Below are 24294 nucleotides of genomic sequence, written 5' to 3'. Positions count from 1 at the left end.
TGTAAAAAAATCGTCCGAATTGCATAAAACTTATTTCAATAATTGAAAAAAAAAATGAAAATATCAAATAATAAAACAAGTATATAAAAAACGCAACAATTGTTGGTGACCCCGTGCCTTGTTTGTGTGTGTGTGTGTGTGTGTGCGTGTGCGTGTGTGTGTGTGTGTGTGTGTGTGTGTGTGTGTAGTAATGAATGGAGATGACATTTTTTTATTTTTATTTTAATTTTTTTAAATTTTTGCATGTGTTGTTTAAAATGATATGTGATTGTCAATGCTAGTTTTTTTTTTTTTTTTTTTTTTACTGTGATTTAACTGTAATTATGTCAGTGAAAGATCCGAGGAACTGGTGGTAATGGACGGGGATTTGAAGAAGAGTCACTACTTTCGGACAGTTTCCTGGAATCTGGGTTGCATACTGACATCCTGTTGTCATCTATTGTGGTCACTGTCGTTGTTGTTGTTGTTCTTGTTGCTGCTGTTGTTGTATTAGTTGTCAACAGTTTTGGTCCTGTCCAGTCTGTGTGACCTGAGATGTCACTTGGCTTGTATGAACATTGTTGGAACTGGATTGCTGTATCACCTGTACATATAAATCTGTTTTGCAGATTGGCATTGGTATCTGCAGTTAGTTGTGGCTGGTCAGTTCCGGGCAATAGTGAATGGGCGGGTTTGGAAGTGTAAATATCTAGGAGAAACCAAAAAGAAAAAGAAATATGGAAATCAAGTTATGTTAAGAGCGAAAAAATTGATGAAAGGGATATTGGACATTGATACAACATTTTTGATAAAAAATTAATAATAAAACAAAAAAATAAGTTAAATTTTTCTGGAAATAAGATTTTTTTTTTACAAGAAATTCACCATTTATCAAAGCCGAAAGGACACTCGAGGATAAGGATCAATTAGTGCAAGGTGGTCGGTGAAATAACAGTATAATGATTGGTCGTAGTGTAAATGTAATGACAAACAAGAATGGCAGAAGACTAGGATAATTAATACATGTATAATGGGATTTTATGGTTAACTAAAGAGTTCTCCAAAAGGGAGATAATCATGAAGCAATCATAAAACAATGCACGTTACTTTCGATTATTCATTACTACGGCTAATATAACAGAATATTCATATCATTGTTTTGACTCTCGAGTATATATCCGACACAGACACAGTTAATCAACCGAGAACCACATCACTCTATATAAAAGCATATAAGATATCAACGGATACACACCCGAGAGTCAAAATGATGAAAAGAATATGCTGTTGTCCTAGCCCTACTTATTACATAGTAGTAGATGTAGAACAGTTGAGGTAGCAGGTTCAGTTTCCAGGGGAAGGTCAAGGAAAATATGGAAAGAAGTGATAAAATTGAACTTGAGAGAAAGAGGGATAAATAAAGACCTGGCCAGAAAATGGGTAAGAATTTATTAATGATCAACGGCCATTTTAGAATAAGGTTTAAATAGATTGTCAGTTCATCAATGATCGCATCCACAAGAGGCCAGAAAACAATAAGGCAGAAGATTACTTAAGAGGAATTGATTATCTAAGAAAATGGCTCAACAAGTATTGGGTTACATCGTGGCCTTCGTTATAAAGATGGCCGGCCAGCTGAAAAAATGACGTCATCGCCGAGGTCCCAACAAGCAAGATATGTGGAACTCTTAGACTGTCAATAATGAACAGTAATTTTTACAGACAGCGTTACAAAACTTCAAAATTGGATTGAAATAAAGAAAGAACACGATGATTTATACTGAAACTCATCTAATATTAATAATAAAAAAATAATTAAAAAAATAATAAAACACAAGTTGTTTGTTTAAGTATTATAAGCAATTGAATATTTCGTTGTATTATAGATTTTAAAAATTAGAATGCGTTCTTTAATTACTTATAAATTACATTTTAAAAAGTGAAGGAACACGATTTGATTTGTAGTAAACTTGAAGTTTATTTAATATAATTAAATGAAAATTATGCATGTAAGATTATGAATATTTGAAGCAGAACACAAGCAAAACATTTGAAATATTAAAATTAAACTATTTTTTTAATCAAATGAACAATATTTTTTAAATCAAAATGAATTTTCTTTTAATCAAAAGGAATATTTTTTAATCAAAGTGAACAATATTTTTTTAAAATCAAAATGAATATTTTTTAATCAAAATGAACAATATTTTTTTTAAATCAAAATGAATATTTTTTAATCAAAATGAACCACAATATTTTTAAATGCAAATGAACCACAATATTTTTTCAAAATCAAAAACAATATTTTTAATAAATTCATGAAATATTGCACAGTAAAAGAATAATTAACCTAAAGAAAAAAAATCATGTTTCTTATTTAAGATTATTTCACCACATAACAAAAATAACATGCAAAATCATTTTTTTATATCCATATTTTCAGTTTGTTAAAATACGTGGGTTTGTATTACTGTAAGCATAGATTCGAAAAAGTTGTCAAAAAACAAATAAATGTTATCAAAGGCAAGATAAGTTACTTTTCTACCAAACTGGATATATTTTTCGTGTTTTTATTCAATGTAACATGTTTATTCAGTTCGAAAACCATACAGTGTTTACCGATGTATTGGAAAATTGGGTTTGTATTACTGTACACATAGATTCGAAAAAGTTGTCAAAAAACAAATATATAACAAATAAATATTATCAAAGGCAAGATAAATTACTTTTCTACCAAACTGGATATAATTTTCGTGTTTTTATTCAATTTAACATGTTTATTCAGCTCAAAAAGCATACAGTGTTTACCGATGTATTGGAAAATTTAAAATGGCGGCCGACTCTCTCTTTAACACGGTAAGTTCGGGAAAAGGTGTTATAAATAATAAACTAGACAAAATACTATTAAAAAACCACCGAATATATATCAAGTTATGTCACGGTAACTTATATTGAGCAAATTTCTAAGAGTATTTTGTCTAGTTTATTATTTATTACACCTTTTTCCGAACTTACCGTGTTAAAGAGAGAGTCGGCCGCCATTTTAAATTTTCCAATACATCGGTAAACACTGTATGTTTTTCGAGCTGAATAAATATGTTACATTGAATAAAAACACAAAATATATATCCAGTTAGGTAGAAAAGTAACTTATCTTGCCTTTGATAACATTTATTTGTTATATATTTGTTTTTTGACAACTTTTTTGAATCTGTGTACAGTAATACAAACCCGGAAAATTCAAGATGGCGTCTGACTCCCTCTTTAACGCGGTAAGTTTGGGAAAAGGTGTTATAAATAAAAAAATGGTTAAAATACTGTTAAAAACTCGCTCAATATATGTTACCGTGACATAGCTTGACATATATTTTTTCTAGTTTTTTTATTTATAACACCTTGTTTTTCGAGCTGAATAAACATATTACATTGAATAAAAACACGAAAAATATATCTAGTTTGGTAGAAAAGTAACTTATCTTGCCTTTGGTAACATTTATTTGTCATATATTTGTTTTTTGACAACTTTTTCGAATCTATGTGTACAGTAATACAAACCCGAAATGAACGCGCGTTTTTTTTTTTTTTTACTTTGAAGTTTTATATATATATATATATATATATATATATATATATATATATATATATATATATATATATATATATATATATATATATATATATATATGTATTTTTAAATTTTATCTTTCTAGCTTTAAAAAAATGTTTAAAAATGTTATCAGCCGGCATAATTTATTTTTAAATATTGAAAATTTCAGGAAAATTAATTTTTGCTAAATTTTTAAAACATGACTCAACAGCTTAAAAAAATCGTCTCTTCAAAAGAGTCGATGTTGTCTCGCAGTTTCATTAGTTTTGTATGCTGTAAAAAATTTTTTTTTAATATTAGCAATTTACTTGAAGCTTCTTCTTTTGAATGGTAAAAAACTTAGGATGATGATATTGAATTAAATTTTAGTTACATCGTGTTAAATACAGGGGGGGCACGTTAAAACTTACTTTGCTGAATGGAGATATCCACGAGTCACTACCGGTGTTTACCGGTGTCAAGAAGCAATGGACTACCCGTGATGACGTCAGCAGATTAAATTATTTTTGCCCACCGGCCATCTTGTCTTTTAAGACGGTCTTGGTTACATTAGATTTGAAAATGATCATGCTATAGTTGGTTAGAAAGTAGACTCATGATATTTTGTTCCACAGATGGAATATTCTATGAAAGAAACTCTGTTCATGGAAATTTTGTTTGGTTTTTGATAAATAGAGAGAAAATAATGTTCTTTGCTGTGGTTGTACAAGACCAGTTCTTACTGTGAATGTTTTACAATAATGTACCAAAGATTGGAGATCAGTCGGGCATTTACCATGAGTATAACGAGTTTGGAATTGAATTTCCTACAGTCGTCTATGCACAGATATTAAATCGAATGCGGTAATAATTAAAAAGAACCTATTTATAAAAAGTTATGTTTTTATGATTATTATTTTTTATTGTAACACTAACACACGCGTTAACATGTAGATATTTGTGACCCAACACGTTGTAGACCCAGTCGCAAAAGAAACAAAGAATACGAAAGGGGGGGAAAAAAACTTCAACTTCTGGGGTTTTTTTTTTTTGTTTTTTGTTTTTTGTAACGACATTTATTTCTACATCCTCCCGTCACGCGTGACTTCTCGTTACGGCTGTGACATCACGCATGTCTCTAATGTGGTCGTCTTTAACGTACTCTCTACTTTTTATAGTCTTTTTTACCATGACATCATTTCGCACAGGCTCGGTATTTATAAATAGCCGCTACACGTATTATTATTATTATCAGTAGTAGTAGTAGTAGTAGTAGTAGTAGTTATTATTATTATTTAGCTATACCTAAAATTCGTAAAGAAATGTTTTTAAGTTCTGTAAAAATTTATAACGTGATCGTCTTTAACGTGCTCTCTTATTTTTTAGTCTGCGATCTGTTACATTCTTCTTCTTCTTCTTCTTCTTCTTCTTCTTCTTATTATTATTATTATTATTATTATTATTATTATTATTATTATTATTGTAATTATTCAGTTATACCTGAAATTCGTAAGAAATATTTTAAGTCGTATAAAAATTTACTTTTACTATATAAAAAAAAAAAAATCATATTTCAGCAAAGTTTGCACCGGAAATGAATATTCTTAAAAGGAAATTGGCCTAACATGTTAGTATGTAAATGACGACAATAGATTCGGTTAGATTTTAGCTCGGCCTAACTAATTCCGTAGGCCAAGAAGTTATTTGTTAGGCCCATCACGCCCCGGCTCTCTCATGGATTAAACCCCTCCATATTTGAATCGATTTTATCTGACAATAGAATGACCTCTCCTTTATCATAACGGTCAATCAATGGGCACGTTTTCATAGTAAAATCTATGCCACATACACGACATATGTAGAGACGTTCTATCTGGCTTCTGGTGGTTGCGGTAGCAAAGAAAGAACAAATATGAGAGGAGGAGAAGTTAGAGGGGGGGTGCTGACATCACCTTGTTCCACTCTCAAATCCCGAGGTCAGTCGGGTCATTTATCAGTTGTCAAACCCCAGTCGCAGCCATTAACATATTTATGATGCTGTTCAGACAAAAATGATGTACACTGACAAGAGATTAGGAAGAGAAGAGTTATTTCGTTTTCGTAACAAAAGCCGGCTTGATAAATCTCACGGCGTAGAGGGCCGAGAGAGCTGACGAGATTGCTTTAAGAATTCAGTTCTTTACAAAACGTACTAGTTGTACCGTTTGAAATTTACTTGGTGTAAAGACATCGTCGTGACTAGCATTTAGCTATGAAAACCAGATCCCCAATTCGTCATATCTGTTTTACTCTGTTTTCTATATATGTTTTTTTTTATATCTGTTTTTTTTTTATATCTGTTTTTTTTTATATCTGTTTTGATAATTTCTATCTCTATCTCTACTATTATATAAAAGTCACTTTGTGTGTGTGTGTGTGTGTGTGTGTGTGTGTGTGTGTGTGTGTGTGTGAGTTCCTTCCACATAGGTTACGAAACTGTTGAGCTTATCTTTTGCAAATTTCACACAATGGTAATTTATATACCTGGCAGTGTTCTTAGATATGTTTTATACAGAAATTAATCTAAGTATCGAAAATCGGAAAAATTCGATCTTAAAAATAGTCTTTCTTCTCTTATAGGTCAAGAAGAATTTTTCCAGGGAAATCTAATACGTTATATCAGCCAAGGAATTTCCCTTGGCCGGTGTAACGTGAAATATTTGTAAAAATTGTTCTTTATCTTTTTTTAGTCCACCGACCAAATTATTCCTCGTAATATATAATAATCAATAGAGGATTGATTCTATAATAATATGTATGCAATCTGCATAAAATAAAATATGATGTTTAAGCGTATTATATAACCGGGCACCGCCAGGCTGTCAGCTAGTCTATTCAATGCCTCCATTCAGTCTTAAAAGACAATGGATACCTCCTGTAGGGGAAGCTGTGCATGTAATTGTGAGGCAAGGGTTGCGCAATCTCCAACCACACCTATCCTGAATCGGCACTGCTTGGGTCCAGTGGCAAGGAGAAATCCAGGACGACTGGAAACAATGCCAAGATAAGCGGAGATTACATACAGCACCTGGAAGTCCCAAATGGTCACTCATTTAGTACTGACCAGGTTCAACATTGCTGAACTTCGGTGATCCAATGGGAACCGGTGTGTCAAACGTGATTATGCCGTAGAAACTAATCTATTATTGTACTGAGTTGAGTTGTTTTCTTAAGGCTTTATTTCCTATGTATTTGAATTACATAAAATACATGCTAAAATATTCCCCATCTTTGGGAATAAAGTTATTTTTGAACAAACTTATATTTTAATTTTCCTAATTAGACTGTCTCTCCATTCCAGGTCACTGCTTCCCCAACTGTACTGACATGCATAAGTTCAAGTGCAACGTGAACCAACATCTCGCTGCCCTAATCCCTACATAGTACCCCAGTAGATGTTTCCCCTGATAGTAGCCCCCTACATTAAAGTGGCAATGTGCCTTGTTTGGGGTGAAAATGTAATAAAAAAATAAAAAAATTTGGTATTATGGAAAGAGTATTTGTTGATAAACTGGGAGATTGGAGTTCAATCTTTGCTCAAGTAATATCAAACATTCAAAAAATGGTACTTGATCCCCACTGAGGTTTCTTTATCTTTTTTTAGTCCACCGACCAAATTATTCCTCCTAATATATAATAATCAATAGAGGATTGATTCTATAATAATATGTATGAAATCTGCATAAAATAAAATATGATGTTTAAGCGTATTATATGACCGGGCAACGCTAGGCTGTCAGCTAGTCTATTCAATGCCTCCATTCAGTCACAAAAGACAATGGATACCTCCTGTAGGGGAAGCTGTGCATGTAATTGTGAGGCAAGGGTTGAGCAATCTCCAACCACACCTATCCTGAATCGGCACTGCTTGGGTCCAGTGGCAAGGAGAAATTCAGGACAAACATTCAAAAAATGGTACTTGATCCCCACTGACCATTATAAGGTGAGAAATTAGTGACGTCCTCCCCTCTATATCTTGGTGTAGTAGCTAATGAAAAGGGAGTCTTCGGGTTGCCGTATACTATGGTTGACCACCTAACTTTAATTATTAATATCCATAATTTTCAATTAAATTATCAATTTAAAATTAAATTAAATTATCTAATTTTCTGTCTATCACTTTTATCCTCTCTTACTGTACTGGGTTTTTTTATTCTATACATCGCCTATCACTATCGCTTCTGTTACTCTCACTTCCTACTGATATGACAATCATTAAAGTGCATTCACATATCATTGACAAAGATTGTTTCTGAATTTTTTAGATGAGGATTGATTATCTGTATTATTTGGATTCTTTGGACTATTGTTCTCATCTTCAATGTTATTTTCACAATGGAAGCACCTGTCGGGTAGTGAATAAGGTACTCACAGTTAAGGTGTAAAGTCACACTTTTCTAGAGATTGAAGATTCAATCCTCAGTGCAGGCGAGGCTGAAAATACAATTGCGAATTATTTAGGACTTCTGCTCAGTCATGGCTGACGGAATGTGAGCATGCTACTTCCTGTGGATTAAATAAAGGGTTCCGTTTGAAATTCCGTGCCGGTGCTGGAGTTTGAGAAAAAGATCCCCGGGTTCGATAAGATACACCTGAAGAAGGTTAGAAGTTATACCCACTGAAATGTTGTGGGAAGTTGTCTGAATAATTCAAATAATACAAAAACAAAGACTGTTGGATATTCAAGACAAAATCTTGGTGGACATGTTAGGCATAGTCTGATGTACATTTATACAAGATATAAAATAAAATTGTGCATTTTTTTAACGATTCCATGAGTAAGTTCCAATATAGAAGGGGCGTCATCCTATACAATTTATGAAGTTGCTGTATGCTTAATAAAAATCCAATAACTAGATCCGATTATGAAATCATTATTTACAAAATTGCTAACTATCTTATTCAAGAAGTTCATATCAGTGCGGCTGCGGCACCTACATATTTTTGTTTCTTCATTCAATTTGATTTGTTGATGTTGCTAGAATTTACCCCTCTTGACTTCTAGTCATCTCCGCCTTCAAATCACTAAAGTTTCTTAAAATCAGCATTAACACCACACAATAACAAATGCACAAATCTCATCTTAATATGACACAAGGTCACCAAACTAGAAACATTTTTCTACACAATCCAAATAGACCTCTATCATTGAATGTGTTGCCAGTAACTTTATTTCATTTGTAGTATAGCATGCAGAATTGTTTGACTTTTACATAATGCCTGTCAAGTTCTTCAGTGACAGAAACAGCTGTTCGTCTCTCTAGCACATAAATAGTTGGTTCATTGGATTGTGATGTTATAAAATAAGCCAAAGTGTCTATGTCTTCCTCTCTCCTTATAGCTTCAATAATATAATACAATAAAACGAAAATGTTAACATTTTTGCTCAATGATGTCATAGTGTTCTCTTTTTTTACAGAGGAATCACCACTTATCAAAGCCCAGAGGCCACTCGATAATGAGGGTTAATGACTAAAGAGTGGTCAAGGGAACATGTTGTAGTAATCGTTAGTAGTGGAAATTTGGTAAATTGGATTACTTAAGGGGACGGTTCATGAAGAATTTGTTTATGCTGGACTTGAAGACGACCAAATTGTAATCAGCTGGAAAACAGACAAACGGAAGAGAGTTCCACAGACGTGCAGTTCTAAGAAAGAAGCTTTGTTCATGGAATCTATGTTTAGGATTAGGCACAGATGAAGAGTGGGGGACATTATTGACAGTGGTTTCAGCTAGACGAGTGTTTTTCGTTAATATTTGGCGTGAATATTTGATGTGTTATGTTTTTACCATTACGTGGATTTTTCTTAGCCCACTATACAGAGAAGAAAATGAAGGCAGAGCTTCAACTAAAAACAAACAGTCCATTCATGGACCGAAGAGGAAAATAGTTTCCTCTTTTATGCCATGTCTTACTTCCTGCCTGTGACGTCATATCTTGAGATGTAGCTCTAACTCTAATTTTTAACCTTTTAACGGAATTTGCCATTTCTTTGCTTAATTTAACCTTATGTGGAAAATACCGTTTTAAACAGTTTAAACCCATGCATCTGAGTATTGCTATACATTATCTACTATTTGCTATAGAAACTTCTGTGGTCTAATTGCAAATTTCATAGCCGCTTTGCTATCATGACTAATTCAGGTATATTTGCTTTTTGCCATGCAATTCATAGTTCTTGCGATGAGATGTGATGATTGCGTGCAATTATGTTTGAATATCAAAATAACATTTTTTAAATATCAAAATAACATTTTTTAAATATCAAAATAACATTTTTTAAATATCAAAATAACATTTTTTAAATATCAAAATAACATTTTTTAAATATTAAAATAACATTTTTTCAATATCAAAATAACATTTTTTAAATATCAAAATAACATTTTTTAAATATCAAAATAACATTTTTTAAATATCAAAATAACATTTTTTAAATATCAAAATAACATTTTTTCAATATCAAAATAACATTTTTTAAATATCAAAATAACATTTTTTAAATATCAAAATAACATTGTTTAAATATCAAAATAACATTTTTTAAATATCAAAATAACATTTTTTAAATATCAAATGCTATGAATGCATTTCCTGTCTTCACATTTAAAATCTGGTGGGGAGTGAACTTTTGCCTTCCTTGCAAATACTTTCTCACAGGAAAAACGTTGTTAGTCTCCATCTGCTCTATCGTTATTGAAAGTGATTGATTGAGCTCCAATGTTAGGTTTTCCCATGTAAAACATTTTTAACAGGAACTGATTTTGCTATCATATAAAAAAAACCCATTCCTTTCATCCCTATATGTCTCAATCAGTATTTTCATGGACAGAGCTTCTTTGGAATTCTAGTCTATGGAACACTGTATCATGGGATTGCTTCCCTGCTGATTACAAACCTCTCGTCTTAAAACTCAATGCAAACAAATTCGTGAAAAAAAAATAATCCGATAAATAATGAGTTCATACAATTAATCAATGTTAATACTCCCATAACTTTCCTCATTTTTCTTTTATTTAGTTGCCAGCGATTTCAATCTCAATACTCCTTATACTTTGGACTAGGTAACTGCTTAGTCATTAATAAAAAAAGTCAATTTCTCACCGTTATAGTATTTATTAATCCTCCTTCTTTTCTTCTCTCTTTTTTATTGACAAACAGAAACCGGAAGAGAAGCACCTAGTGACCTTGAAAAGCGGTGATTCAACAGCAAATCAAAAGAAAATCTTTGCATAAACAATGCATTGCAATGAAAGAGTTTTCAATCGTTAATACAATCCATCCTCCTCTATGGTTCGGAAATATGGACACTACCCAAAAAGTTGGAAACACACCGGATTGGTGAATATACCCGCCTTCCCATGAGAGCCCAAAATCTCTTGTAGAAGATCCATCCAACCAAACAACAAATCTATAGCAAACTTCCATTGGCATCATCTATTGTCAAAGCAAGACGTGTTCAGTTTGCAGGCCATTGTTTTAGAGCAGTAAATGAAGTTGTACCTTCCCTACTTCTGTGGAACTCTACTACCTACCCAAGAAGTAGACTGCTCACATACCCAGATTTTATTGCAAGGGATGGCAATGTTAAGAGGTGGGACCTGGAAACAGCCACGAAAGACCAAGATACCTGGCATGAGCGTGTGAACGTAATCATCTTGACGATGATTGAAAGTTGATGATAACTGTTTATATTAAGATTTGCTGCACGAAATTCAGTAATACGCGATGCCTCCGTTCAGTCTCGAAAGACAAAGGATGCCTCCTGTAGCGGCAGCTGCACGTGTAATTGTGAGGCAAGAGTTGCACAATCATCAACCACACCTCTCCTGAATCGGCAATGCTTGAATCCAATCGCAAGAAGTCCAGGACGACTGGAAACAATGCTGAGACAAGCAGAGAGAACATACAGCACCTGGAAGTCCCAAATGGTCACCCATCTGCTACTGGCCAGGCTCATTGTTGCTTAACTTCAGTGATCTGACGTGAACCGGTGTGTCAAATGTGATTATGCAGTAATACTGAGTAAAACATATCTCAAGAAAGAAAGACATCTGAGAAGACATCCAAAATTGTTTTCTATACGGAGTTGTCTAACATAATTCAGGAAAAAAGGACTGCGACACCAATTTTATCTTAAAATAGTCCTTATTATTCTTCACTTTAATGTATCCATTTTCTTTAACTCCTAGTTGCTTCTGACATCAGTAGATAAGTTTAGATAATTAGACACTGCGTATCACTGAAAATGTTGAAGCTTAAAACCTGCTCAAATGCTAACACATCGTAATAATATACCCATCAAGACATGGAGGGACAGAATATTTGCGCTTCCAATACACACGTGACTTGAAAAGGTTCATAAATCTAAAATGCATCAATCTAACTTGCTTTAGACACAAAAGCAGTGACGACGAGGACGTTGGATAAAGCGTGCTAATTCTCTTGTGGTTCTGAGTTCAAGCCTGAGCAAAGACAGCAAGATGATTTTACAAAGTTATTTGAATAAGACAGAATGTTACAAAATAGAATATGAACAGTATTAGAATCAATACAAATTCCATAACTCTTCCCAAGTTGGACACGTTGCTCTTGAAGGTGAAAACGTTTTAATAACAAGAACCAAAATGAAAAACTCCTCCTGAAACTTATAAATGATTAAATTTTGTGGAAATTCTACGGTATTTTATTGTTTATTTTTCAGGAATTTTATGATTCTATTTAAATATATGGCATTTGATTTTCGAATCAATGAATTTTCTTTTATGTGTTACTAGCGTCTGATGTTGTCCAGTTGTGAAATACGCCAAAATATGATATTTTAATTTTTTAGATTTTTAATTTCAATTTTTTAGATTTTAAATTTTAATTTTTTAGATTTATAATTTTAATTTTTTCAATTTACAATTTTAATTTTTTAGATTCATAATTTTAATTTTTTAGATTCATAATTTTAATTTTTTAGATTCATAATTTTAATTTTTTAGATTTATAATTTTAATTTTTTAGATTCATAATTTTAATTTCATAGATTTATAATTTTAATGTTTTAGATTTTTAATTTTAATTTTTTAGATTTTTAATTTTACAGTTTTAGATTTTTAATTTTAATTTTTTAAATTTTAAATTTTAATTTTTTAGATTTTTATTTTTAATTTTTTAGATTTTTAATTTTACAGTTTTAGATTTTTAATTTTAATTTTTTAAATTTTAAATTTTAATTTTTTAGATTTTTAATTTTAATTTTTTAGATTTTTATTTTTAATTTTTTAGATTTTTAATTTTAATTTTTTAGATTTTTAATTTTAATTTTTTAGATTTTTATATTTTATTTTTTAGATTTATAATTCTACATTTTAAGATTTTTAATTTTAATCTTCTAGATTTTCAATTTTAATTTTTTAGATTTTAATTTAAATTTTTTAGATTTTTAATTTTAACTTTTTAGATTTAATTTTTTAGATGTTTAATTTTAACTTTTTTAGATGTTTAATTTTACATTTTTTTAGATTTTTAATTTTAATTTTTTAGATTTTTATTTTTTTAGATTTTATATATATTATGTAAAAAGATATTTTTTATGGAAATCATCTCTCAAGCTGGAACGCTACAAAAAGACACTTGAGGCAAGGCATGAAGCCGCTTGATGTAAGGAGATAAAAAGAACGAAAGCTGATTATTGTAAAGACAGAAGATGCTTATTGACCTTAGTCTATAAAAAACTGTATTTAAAAGACAAACAATAAACAGGACGAGAGTCCCATAACCTTGCAGTCTTTGCAAAGAAACTACTGGAATAAGAAGCTGTTTATAATAATGAGGTTTTAAAACAGCAAATTGATGGAGACCTCTGAACCAACGAGTCAAACGAACTCGAAGCAGGAATAGATGAGACAATTCTGAGGAACACATGCTATAATAATATTTGTAGAAAAGACAGAAACTAGCAACATCAAGAGAGAGGTTACAGTGAAGAAGAAAGTGTGCAGCCAATCAAATTACAGATACATTCTCACAATTGATCAAGAACCTTCAAATGGAAAACAGATTCACTAGCTCAAATATGACAACAGTACTTCATACATGATCTGATTATAGATTTGTAGAGATCAAGAATAATCTCAGGCGTGGGAAAATGTTTAGAACGATAGAGAGAACTGATTTTATGAGAAGCAGAAAGAGCAATAAATTTAATATATGAACTTTGTTGTGGGGTAATCACCCTCCAAATGGACTGTTCTATCCATTATATAAACCATAGACCTTTTGATCCCAGGTGTGGATTAAACACCAGAGAGACATTCGCCTGCTTGCTGACGTTTACTACTCTTTTCAGTTGTAACCTTTTTACGTTGTTGTTCCAGTAATACATTGTTTAAACTCTATTCTGTTGTTCTGTTTTCTTTGTGGCTTATTGCAAGCCATAACACTGGCGACATTGGATTCGGAGAACGTACTCACGTTTAAAAACAGTGTTCTAAAAAACTAAACACTGACGACATTGGATTCAAGGAGCATACTAAAATCGAAACCAGTAACGACACTGAAAAAAATACTCGCATTGAAATAGTATTTGAAAAATACTAACGACATTGGACTCAAATGTTATCAAGCCTAAGGAAGTGTCAAACATAACACTTGCAACTGAAAGGTTCACGGTAAGTAAAAAAAAAAAAAGCAGATAATTAAGAAAAAGTTGAAAAGAAAAAAGTTCGTCGCGACTTAGAAAGGTAAATTTTTATACTTTTGGAAAAAGAATTCGTCATTTGTGGTTTTCGCTGCTAAAATCAGGTGTTATTTTTTTTTTCTCTGGAGAAAAATATACGCTTGATTTTTTTTTTTTTTTTTCAGACAATGAACTTTTTATATATTTATGTTTTTTTTCTATTCGTTTTATTGTCTGGAGGAAGAAATAAGAAAGAATAAACCGGTTTTGTAAAATTCAGCGGACGTTTTGAAATTGCTAATGCTGAGAAAGCAAAATTGAAAGTAGCGTTGGAACATTTGACCAAGTTGCATATCGATGCCACAAAGCGTCAGGCACGATTCGAGGAGCAGCAAAAGGAATTGCAAAAACAGTTAGCAGAATGTCAAATACAAACTGAGGGACAGCAAAAGGAAGTTCAAAAACAATTAGCCGAACGTCAATTACGAACAGAGGAATTACTTACAGAAATTGTTAAAAATAATGCAAACACGGAAAGCAATTCAGCATTTCCTCAGAATACAATATGGACCGCGATAGACAATTTTAAATACGAGGAAGAGGAAAAATCATTCGCAGTGTATTTTCGGCATTATGAAGATTTTTTTTAATATTGACTGCAGCAACTGTTCTGATCAAAAGAAAACCAGACTTCTATCACGAAAATTGGAAACGGCTGAGCATGATAAATTCGTGGATTACATCTTGTGTAATAAATTGCGAACAGACGGGCTTACCTGACAAACGCTCGAGGTGTGCATTCTGCAAAGCGGGCACGTCCAAAGAAAAATGGCAAGATGGCGGCGGCCGGTTAATATTGCCAAGTAATCACGCAAAATCTCGTGTTCTCTCGCACACACGAGAGTTCAGCTTAGCATAAAAACGGGTCACTGTGAGCAAGAAGGCAGAAGGAAAAACGTAGTCAAGAAAAGACGACGCTTCTGACGACCGAGAAGAAAAAAGAAGTAGAAGAGGAAGAAGAGAACGATACATGAGAAGACGAGGTGTGTGCGGTTTTGAGTAAATCGAAACAGACAGAAAAAAAAACTCTGATTACACATCTTGCTTCGGAAAACAGCAGATTTGTCATTCAATGAGACGGTAAATTTGTTAACAGAACGTTTCTCGCCAAAAACGTCTCTTTTCCATAAGCGTTGGAGATGTTTGAATGTGGTAAAAGACGATAATGACGATTTTGCTACCTACGCAGCTGTAGTGAACAAACACTGTGATGACTTTAAGTTGTCTGAACTAACAGCAGACAATTTTAAATGTGTTTATGCAAGGGTTAACCTCAGGAAAAGATGCGGAAATTAGGCGCAGAGTTCTTACAAAATTAGAAAATGAGCCAAACTTAACACTTCAAAAATTGACTGAGGATTATCAAAAAGTAGAAATTATAACAAAAGATGGAAGAAATATCGAAGCAGGCATCGCGAATATAAAAAAAAGTAACTAAGAAAAAACCGTCGAAATGGCACACAGACTAACCACCGAAACTCAGAAAAACTAAAAGCACCGAGCGCTTGTTTCAGATGTGGTGGAATACATTGGGTAAGGGATTGCCCATTTTTAGCAAAAAGATGTCATTTATGCAATAAGATCGGTCATAAAAGTTCGCACTGTAGAAAAACTCAGAATAGAAGCCGTGTACGTCAAACCAGAACTAAGGACGTCGTAGATGAAAATCTACACAAATATGTAACGGTTAACATTTTCGGCAAGGCTATTAAATTTCAATTAGACAGTGGATCGGATCTTTCAATAATAAATTCCAAAACGTGGAAAATATTACGAAAGCCGACTATATTAAAAACTAACAGAATGGCAACGGCCGTTAATGGTACAAAAATTCATTTTGAAGGTGAATTAATTACAAACGTCACTTTACGGGGGAAAACAAAAAAACTAAGATTGTATGTGCCAAAAGATAGTGAGAACCTGTTCGGTTCTGACAGCATAGAGGAGTTTCGTCTCTGGGATCTTCCTATATCCACATTCTGCAAGAAAATAGATACCCGCCCAGCAGAAACGGAGAAACTTATAACTTGTTTTAAAAAAGAATTCACAAACGTATTTACTCCTGGCCTGGGGAGATGTACAAAAATGGCCGCAGATTTTAAGTTGAAACCTGGCACACAACTGGTGTTTAAAAAGAAACGTAATGTCCGGTCACTTCCCTGAACAAAATAAATCAGGAACTAGACAGATTAGAAAGCATCGGTATACTGGCTAAAATTGAATTATAGTGAGTGGGCTACTCCGACAGTTCATGCAAAGAAAAGGTCCAGGGAAATTCGCGTTTGTGCCGACTTCGCGACTGGACTCAACAGGTCCTTAGAAGATTTTCACTATCCATTACCTAGTTTAGAAGAAGTGTTCATGAAATTAAATGGCGGCAAGTTTTTTTCTAAGATCGACCTAAGCGACGCTTACCTACAGATTCCAGTAAACGACAAAAGCGCTAACCTCCTCTGTATTAACACTCATCGGAGTTTGTACAGATACGAAAGACTCACGTTTGGTATCAAGGTGGCACCTGCAATATCTCAGCAAGTAATGGATACTATACTGTCCGGCTTAGACACCACAATCGCATATCTTGATGACATTATCATAGCGAGCAAAAGAAGGGAGGAACATGAAAAACATATTAGACAAGTATTCAGTCGAATACAAGATTATGGATTTAAGATCAAAGCAGATAAATGCGAGTTCTTTTTACAAACAATTAAATACCTGGGTCAAATAATCGATAAAGATGGCAGACGCCCAGACCTAGATAGGGCGACCGCTATTAAAGAAATGCCGGCACCAGTAAACATAATTCAATTGCAGAGTTTTTGCAGTTTGGCAAATTATTACCAGGGGTTCATCCTAAATATGGACAAATTGCACGCACCACTTAATGAATTGCTGAAAAAAGATAAGGCTTGGGAGTGGACAGAAGATTGCCAGACATCATTCGAAGAAATAAAAAGAATCCTGACTTCAAAACTATCCCTAGTGCATTTCAACCCGCAGTTGGACATAATAGTAGCTAGCGATGCTAGTCAATATGGCGTCGGGGCGTACATGTTAAATTGAATGCCGGATAGCTCGAAACAGCCTATTGCTTTCGTATCATGGACTCTCTTGCCAGCAGAAAAGAATTATTCTCAGATCGAGAAAGAGGTCCTAGGAATTATATTTGCAGTTTCAAAATTCCACCGCTTCTTGTACGGAAGACATTTTTTCTACAAACTGACCATAAGCGTTGATATCTATTTTTGGATCAAAAAAAGGACTTCTAACATTCACTGTAAACCGACTACTAAGATGGGGAACTATTCTGCTCAACTATAATTTTACAATTCAATTTCTTCCCTCAAAACAACTAGCCCATGCAGACGGTCTATCGAGACTGATTCCTGCCAAAAGGGAACCTCTTGAAGATTCTGTAATCGCGGCACTACATATTGTAAAAACCATGATAAACAATATTATCTGCAAACTGCCGGTCACACTTCAGGAAATTAAGTCAGAATCCCTAAACGACAATTTCATTCAAACCACGAAGCAGGAATTAGCACTGGGTGACACCAGTTCAGACATTTTTTCTGGTTGTGACGAAATACTGTTATACGGTGGAAGGGTTGTCATCCCCCAAACCCTTCAAAAAAGAATTCTCAGGGATTTTCACATGGGGCATCCAGGAATAAACAGAATGAAAGGCCTAATGAGAAGTTTTGTTTATTGGCCAGCTATGGACCAAGATATTACCAACATGATGAACAGATGCAAAGGCTGTGCTTTGGCTGCAAAAGCACCAGCGATTACATATAAACCTTGGCCTAAGGCTGAACAACCATGGTTGAGGATCCACATCGATTATGTGGGACCTGTGGAGAATTTTTACTACCTGATAGTAGTTGACTCTTACTCTAAATGGCCAGAAGTACTAAGATGCTAAAAAACGACCACAGCAACAATGATAAATTTTTTATTGGAATTGTTTGCTTGGTTTGGGGTTGTAGACTGTCTGGTTAGCGACAACGCTAAACAGTTCACCTCGACAGAGTTCAGAGAATTCTGCAAGATGTATCAAGTCAAGCATATTACGACACCCCAGTACCACGCCAGAAGCAACGGCCAGGCCGAACGCTTCATCGATACGCTTAAAAGGGCATTTACAAAAGGCGTCCAGTACACCGACAGAAAAGGCCCTTCAGCAATTTCTGCAGGTTTACAGAATCACGAGAAATCCGAACAAACCAGATGCGTGATCCCCAGCAGAAATCATGTTTGGACGGAAAATAAAATCCGTATTTGATAAACTTCTACCCAAACACATAGTACACAACAGAACCTCTACAATACCAATGAAACGGTTTAACAGCGGAGATACGTGTATTTTAGACATTTTAGAAATAATGTTTCTTTTTGGGAACAAGGCACGATCTTACAAAGAATCGACAATGTTACATACATCATTCAGGGCCCAAAGTTCCAACATAAGAGGCACCTGAACCAAATCAGGAAACGTTTCTACGAGGATCAAGAAGAACCACCGCAGAACGACAGTGAGGCGATTGAAACTGTGTATGACTGTTTTGACATAGACCCTCCAAAAGCGATGTCAAAACCGAGACGCTCCGGCAGAAAGAGGAAGCACACAGACCCCTTGGTGGCCTGCCCCAAAAGGAAGAAATACTGATTTTCACAACCGGCGGAAATCAGCATGGGAAGGAGGTAATACAGGGGAATCACCCTCCAAATGAACTGTTCTATCCATTATATAAACCATAGATCTTTTGATCCCAGGTTTGGATTAAACACCAGAGCGACCTTCGCCTGCTCGGTGACGTTTACTACTCTTTTCAGTTGTAAACTTTTTACGTTGTTGTTTCAGTAATACATTGTTTAAACTCTATTCCGTTCTTCTGCTTTCTTTGTGGCTTATCGCAAGCCATAACAAACTTCAAGAAAGATTTGATGTGAAAACAAGACCAAGAAATTTTTGAGTCGATTTCTCATTGAGAGTAAAGCCATCGATAAGAATCTCAGGAAGAAAAGGGCATGTCTGCGATTGAAGGCCATTTCTTATAGAGTCAATTTTCTATTGATTATTTCATATTATATTTTACCCAAAAGTAAAAAAAACAACAATGACCTGGGTGCCATCAGCTAAAATTGAAACCGAAAATACAATTTGTAGCGTTCTAGCTTGAGAGGTAACTGTATAATCTATCATCAGTCTAACGAGAAATAGATAAAAACTAACATTAATGTACAAATGTATATGTATTTGTGCATGTGTAGTAGACCAGTTTTAGTGACTTTCGCTTGCCAAGTTCTATGTTTTATAAATTTGACCTCTTATAAACTATCTTGACCCTTTAGCAACTATATTAATCGGGTAAAAACCAATAAAAAAAATAGCCCACAAAATGCAATCATTCGATCTGCTTTGTGCTACACCGTGACCTTCTGTCTCAGGGGAGATTCAGTTTTAAAAAATTGGAGGCGGACAGACAGAAAGACAGACAAAGTTTTATAAATGGAATTTTCATTGAGTTCAAAATAAGTGTCTATCAATTCACACAAAAATGATTCCCATATCAAGTAGTTATTACATCAGAAAGAAAAATCAACATAAAATAACCAAGTCACCGTAGCTAACATATATAGTCCATATTTAGTAGCCACTCCAAGAACAGAAGCTAAATTTTTAATGTGAAGAAAATCATGCTTCCCAAAAAAAAAGGAACACTGAATTGAGACAAAAATAAAAAAAAATGCCTCAGTCTAAAAGTATTTCACCTCCACAGAAAAAATGAAAAATTTGCATTATTTATTTATAAAAAATATAAAAATTTACATTTTGAACAAATTGTTAGTCACGCTTTGTCTGTTATACTCATTGATAGAATGATTGAAATCACCATAATACCACATTTAATCGAGAGTTCATTCTACTTGGAATATCTGCAAGGGGTTGGGAAATTTGAAAAATTATTCATAGATATAAGACAGTTCATTTTATCCTCTAACTGATATATACAAAACATTGCAGTTGAACATCTGACAGTTAACCACAATGCGATTCTTTATTGGCAACGTTATTAATAACAGTTTCACGATATCCAGAACAAAATACTTGTATCAAATCTATTGTTAGGTTCGATTAGCAAGGCATACTTTCTTTCTCTCTCATTTTTTTCTTTTTCTTTTTCTTTTAGCTATGTCAGCCCAATTATAGGAGTTCAGATCAAAGCTCGCTGAAAAATAAATACTCAATTTAACAAAGGAGGAAAAAAAACAATAATTTGTTTGTTTTATTTTTTGTATGAAAATATATCAAAGGATTTGGAAAGGAATGTTAAATGTGTTCTGTGTGACAACCAAAACCACATCAAATAAAATATATATTTTTGTTTTTATCAAAGATATGAAGCCATTTTGGAAGACTCTTGTATTGTTGTTTACCCTTGCTTTAAAGAAAATTATTTGTTTCTTTCTGGGTATATATATATATATATATATATATATATATATATATATATATATATATATATATATATATATATATATATATATATATATATATATATATCCTATTTCTCCTATATAATAATATGATTGCCGAAATTTCCCTCTGTACCAAAATATAGTAGGTTTGCAACACAAGATGACACACACAAAATGAATACGTCTAGCCTATTAGCCACTATTTTATGTAGCTGTCGACCACCATTACAGACACATTCAGCCGTGATATTAAAATGCTACATTCCATCCGACGAGCATCACACTCACAACTGCAACATCTTAAGAGGAAGCAGTCCCTACTTTTCTCTCTAGATATTTAATCCTACCACTACTACCAGTTGTCACCGGGTACTATTCTACATTTCTCAACTATAGTGTGATTACATTCTGTGTGATTAGCTAAGACAAACATAGATATATAGATGGATATATTCGTTCCGATTTCTGAATACTAAATAATAACGGCTCCCTACCAATGTTCCACCTTTTCTAATTGTGAGCTGGTAGAAGCTAAGGCCGAGGGCGATTGTCCCCCTAGACAGAATCTTTGATTCTGCTTCTTTTTCTTTTTTTTTTACATTTTCACCCCAAACAAGGCATATTGCCACTTTGTTGTAGGGGGCTACTATCAGGGACATGGGCATCAGGGGTACTGTGTAGGGAGTTGGGCAGTAAGATGTCGGTTCACGTTGCACTTGAACTTCTGCATGTCAGTACAGTTGGGGAAGCAGGGACCCAGCAGGGAATTCCAAAGTTTAGCTGTCCTGGGGAAGAAACTATTGGAGTAGAAGGCTCTCTTACATCTAGGGATCTCTACTGTGAAGGGTGGGATTTAGCTGCTTGTCGGGTTTTTCAGGGGTATTTACGTTGAGGGGGCACAAGTGCTTGCAGTTCATCAGAGAATTCACCGTTACTTGTAGAAAAGGCAGAGGAATGCAACATTTCGTCGATAGAATAGGGGCTGAAGTTTAGATGACAGTTCAGGACCTATCAGATTGGCGACTCCCTTTTGAACCTTGTCTAGGAGCGAGAGACTAGTGGCAGATGCACCAGCTCAAATATGGCAACAATACTCCATACATGGGCGAATGGTGGCCTTATATATATATATAGTATAGGATACTTTCGGGCGTTAGTATCTTTCTAGCACAGTAGAGAGAATCTACCTTCTTCGCAGCGGTCCTGGCAATACTCTCAATGTAATTGTTCCAACTCATGTTTCCTGAAAGCGTTAGGCCGAGGAGTTTAAAAGATGTACGTTCAGATAAAGAGTCATTGGCCATTGCTATTGGTGGTAGAGAAGGTTCCTTGTAATTATTGAAGGAAACGAGTTTAGTCTTGGCAGCATTGAATGTGACTATCCATTTAAGTCCTCATTCCACTACAGATTGGAGGTCATCCTCTAGTGCTTCTGCAATTTCTTTAGATATGTGTTCATTTGTTTTCCTGTCGTGTCTGTTTTAGAGAGTGGTGTCATCAGCATATATACCCATCTCACACGCAATTTTGTCAGGGAGGTCATTTATGAATATTAGGACTAACAGAGGTCCTAGGATAGACCCCTGAGGCACCCCCGCATTTATATCATATTGTTTAGATATATTTAGAGCTACGGCTCTACCCTCCCCCGCTTCGTACAGTGAATGGTATATACATTCTGAGATTACAGTTAGGATGTCTGCTGTTGAACGGGCTTGTCTAAATCCATATTGCTGTTCAGTCAGAAGTTTAGCATCTGTAAGGTGATGGACTAGAGCTTAGTTAATTATTGCCTCAAATATTTTGGCGAAAAGTGGGAGGAGGCTAATGGGCCGATAATTTACTGGGTCAGTTCTTTCACCAGAATTCTTGAAAACTGGTACTACAGAAGCAGTTTTCCTGCAGGCAGGAAAGTAAGATTCATTAAGGCATTTGTTGTAAAGTTTGGAGAGAACTGGAGCTACTTCAGCGAAACACTTTTTTAATAGCACAGCTGGGATGAGATCAGGTCCACATGCTTTTGCAGTGTCAAGATTTCTTATGATAGCATGCACCTGAGAAGGGGTGATTTTCAGATCGTCTAGTGTGGCGTCTGTCTGCAAAGGAAAGTCAGGGAGGGGGTGGTTGGAAGGGTCCAGTGTGGAGTTGGAGGCAAACCGACTGGCAAGCATGTTAGCTTCCCAGTTGCAGAGCAAACAACCTCATGATTGTTGGATAGTGGGGGGATTGTTAATTGCCACTTATTTACTACACTGTTGTATATTTTTGTGCTTCAATGCGTTTTTTGGTGGTTTCAGTAAATTCTCTCTTAGCTGTCACTATTTCTTTCTTACAGTTACTTCTGGCTTCTATATACTTCTGCCTGTTTGAACTAGACTTATATTGGTTAAATCTGTGGTATGCATGCTGCCTTTGCGTGATGGCGGCTGCACAAGTAGAAGTAAACCATTGTGGAGAGTGGGGCTTGCTATAAAATTTCCGTGTGGGAACATGTGCTCCAATTGCTGTTTTGAACCATTCAGTGATCTCATTTGCGCACTGTTCAGCAGGAAGTGAAAAGATATTTTGCCATGGGGCGTCCCTGATGAGATCCCTGATGGCTTTCCAGTCAGCCTTTTTATAATATCTCGTTGTTTTGAGCAGTGGCTCTTCAGTTTTGGCTCTAAAGTTTAGGGCTATTTCAACTATTACCACTGCATGATCGGCGTTTCCAAGTGGGCTGTGAGCATTAGTTACACAGTCATCGAGAACCGTGGTCAGAAACAGATCTAGAAGTGATGCGTGTTTTCTTGGTGGTCTGGGAAACGGGTTGGAAACGTAACCATCTATGATAGGGAATGAGATATAGAGAAGTTAAATGTAGTCATACCAGCTGCGTCTGTGTGAGTAGAAAATTCAAGCTAGTTGCTGTGGTGGACATTGAAGTCACCAAACACATACACTTGTGCGCTAGTGTCGAGGGGAAGTAATGTATCTATGCTGTCAGAGACTTTGTTTATTAGGGTACAGTCCTGGGTCGACGGAGAGCGGTAGAGAAAATAAACGAAACTAATGTTATGTTGCATGTTAAGTATAAAGCACATAAAGGCTTGATCGTCCGATTCTAGTTTAGTTTCTCTAGTCAAGGGGAGGGTGTTCCAAACCCGTGCTTATGTCTGTCAGTTTGTCCTAGCTGTTTGTTCTTAACCCTGCATTGTTCACAACACGTGATAAAAACAAAAATAGATCAAACGGGATGTCGTGATATGTATTTACATGTTGTCTGGTCCATAAATATGCTTTCCTCGTGCAATCGTTAAGCGGATAGAAATGATAATAGAACACATGGTTAAAAAATGTAAAAGGGATTTTATTAATTTAATTTTATGGAATTTCAACAAAACAAACTCAACGAGTCAAAGGTGGAGGTTTTAATTAATTAAAATTACAATGAAGACAAACAACGGTATTATATACGTAATATTATATATATAT

The 24294-nt window shown here is 34.4% G+C and overlaps 1 protein-coding gene across 1 annotated transcript in view; it reads right to left on the bottom strand.

Moving 5' to 3' along the window:
• Positions 1 to 202: 202 nt before the first annotated feature.
• The window catches only part of LOC145243073 (uncharacterized), an 80641-nt gene continuing 56549 nt past the window's right edge, over positions 203 to 24294 (bottom strand). Inside the window, exon 2 of the mRNA XM_080106175.1 lies at positions 203 to 688. Within this exon, the coding sequence (XP_079962301.1) occupies positions 327 to 688 (362 nt within the window). The 3' untranslated portion in view covers positions 203 to 326. The remainder of the gene's footprint in view (positions 689 to 24294) is intronic.

The sequence above is a fragment of the Euprymna scolopes genome, chromosome 21 (assembly GCF_053919585.1).
Source record: "Euprymna scolopes isolate OS-2025 chromosome 21, ASM5391958v1, whole genome shotgun sequence".
NCBI classification, from domain to species: Eukaryota; Metazoa; Mollusca; class Cephalopoda; order Sepiida; family Sepiolidae; genus Euprymna; species Euprymna scolopes.
The sequence above is the reverse complement of the archived record's forward strand: the minus strand, read 5'-3'. Positions and strand labels throughout refer to the sequence as shown.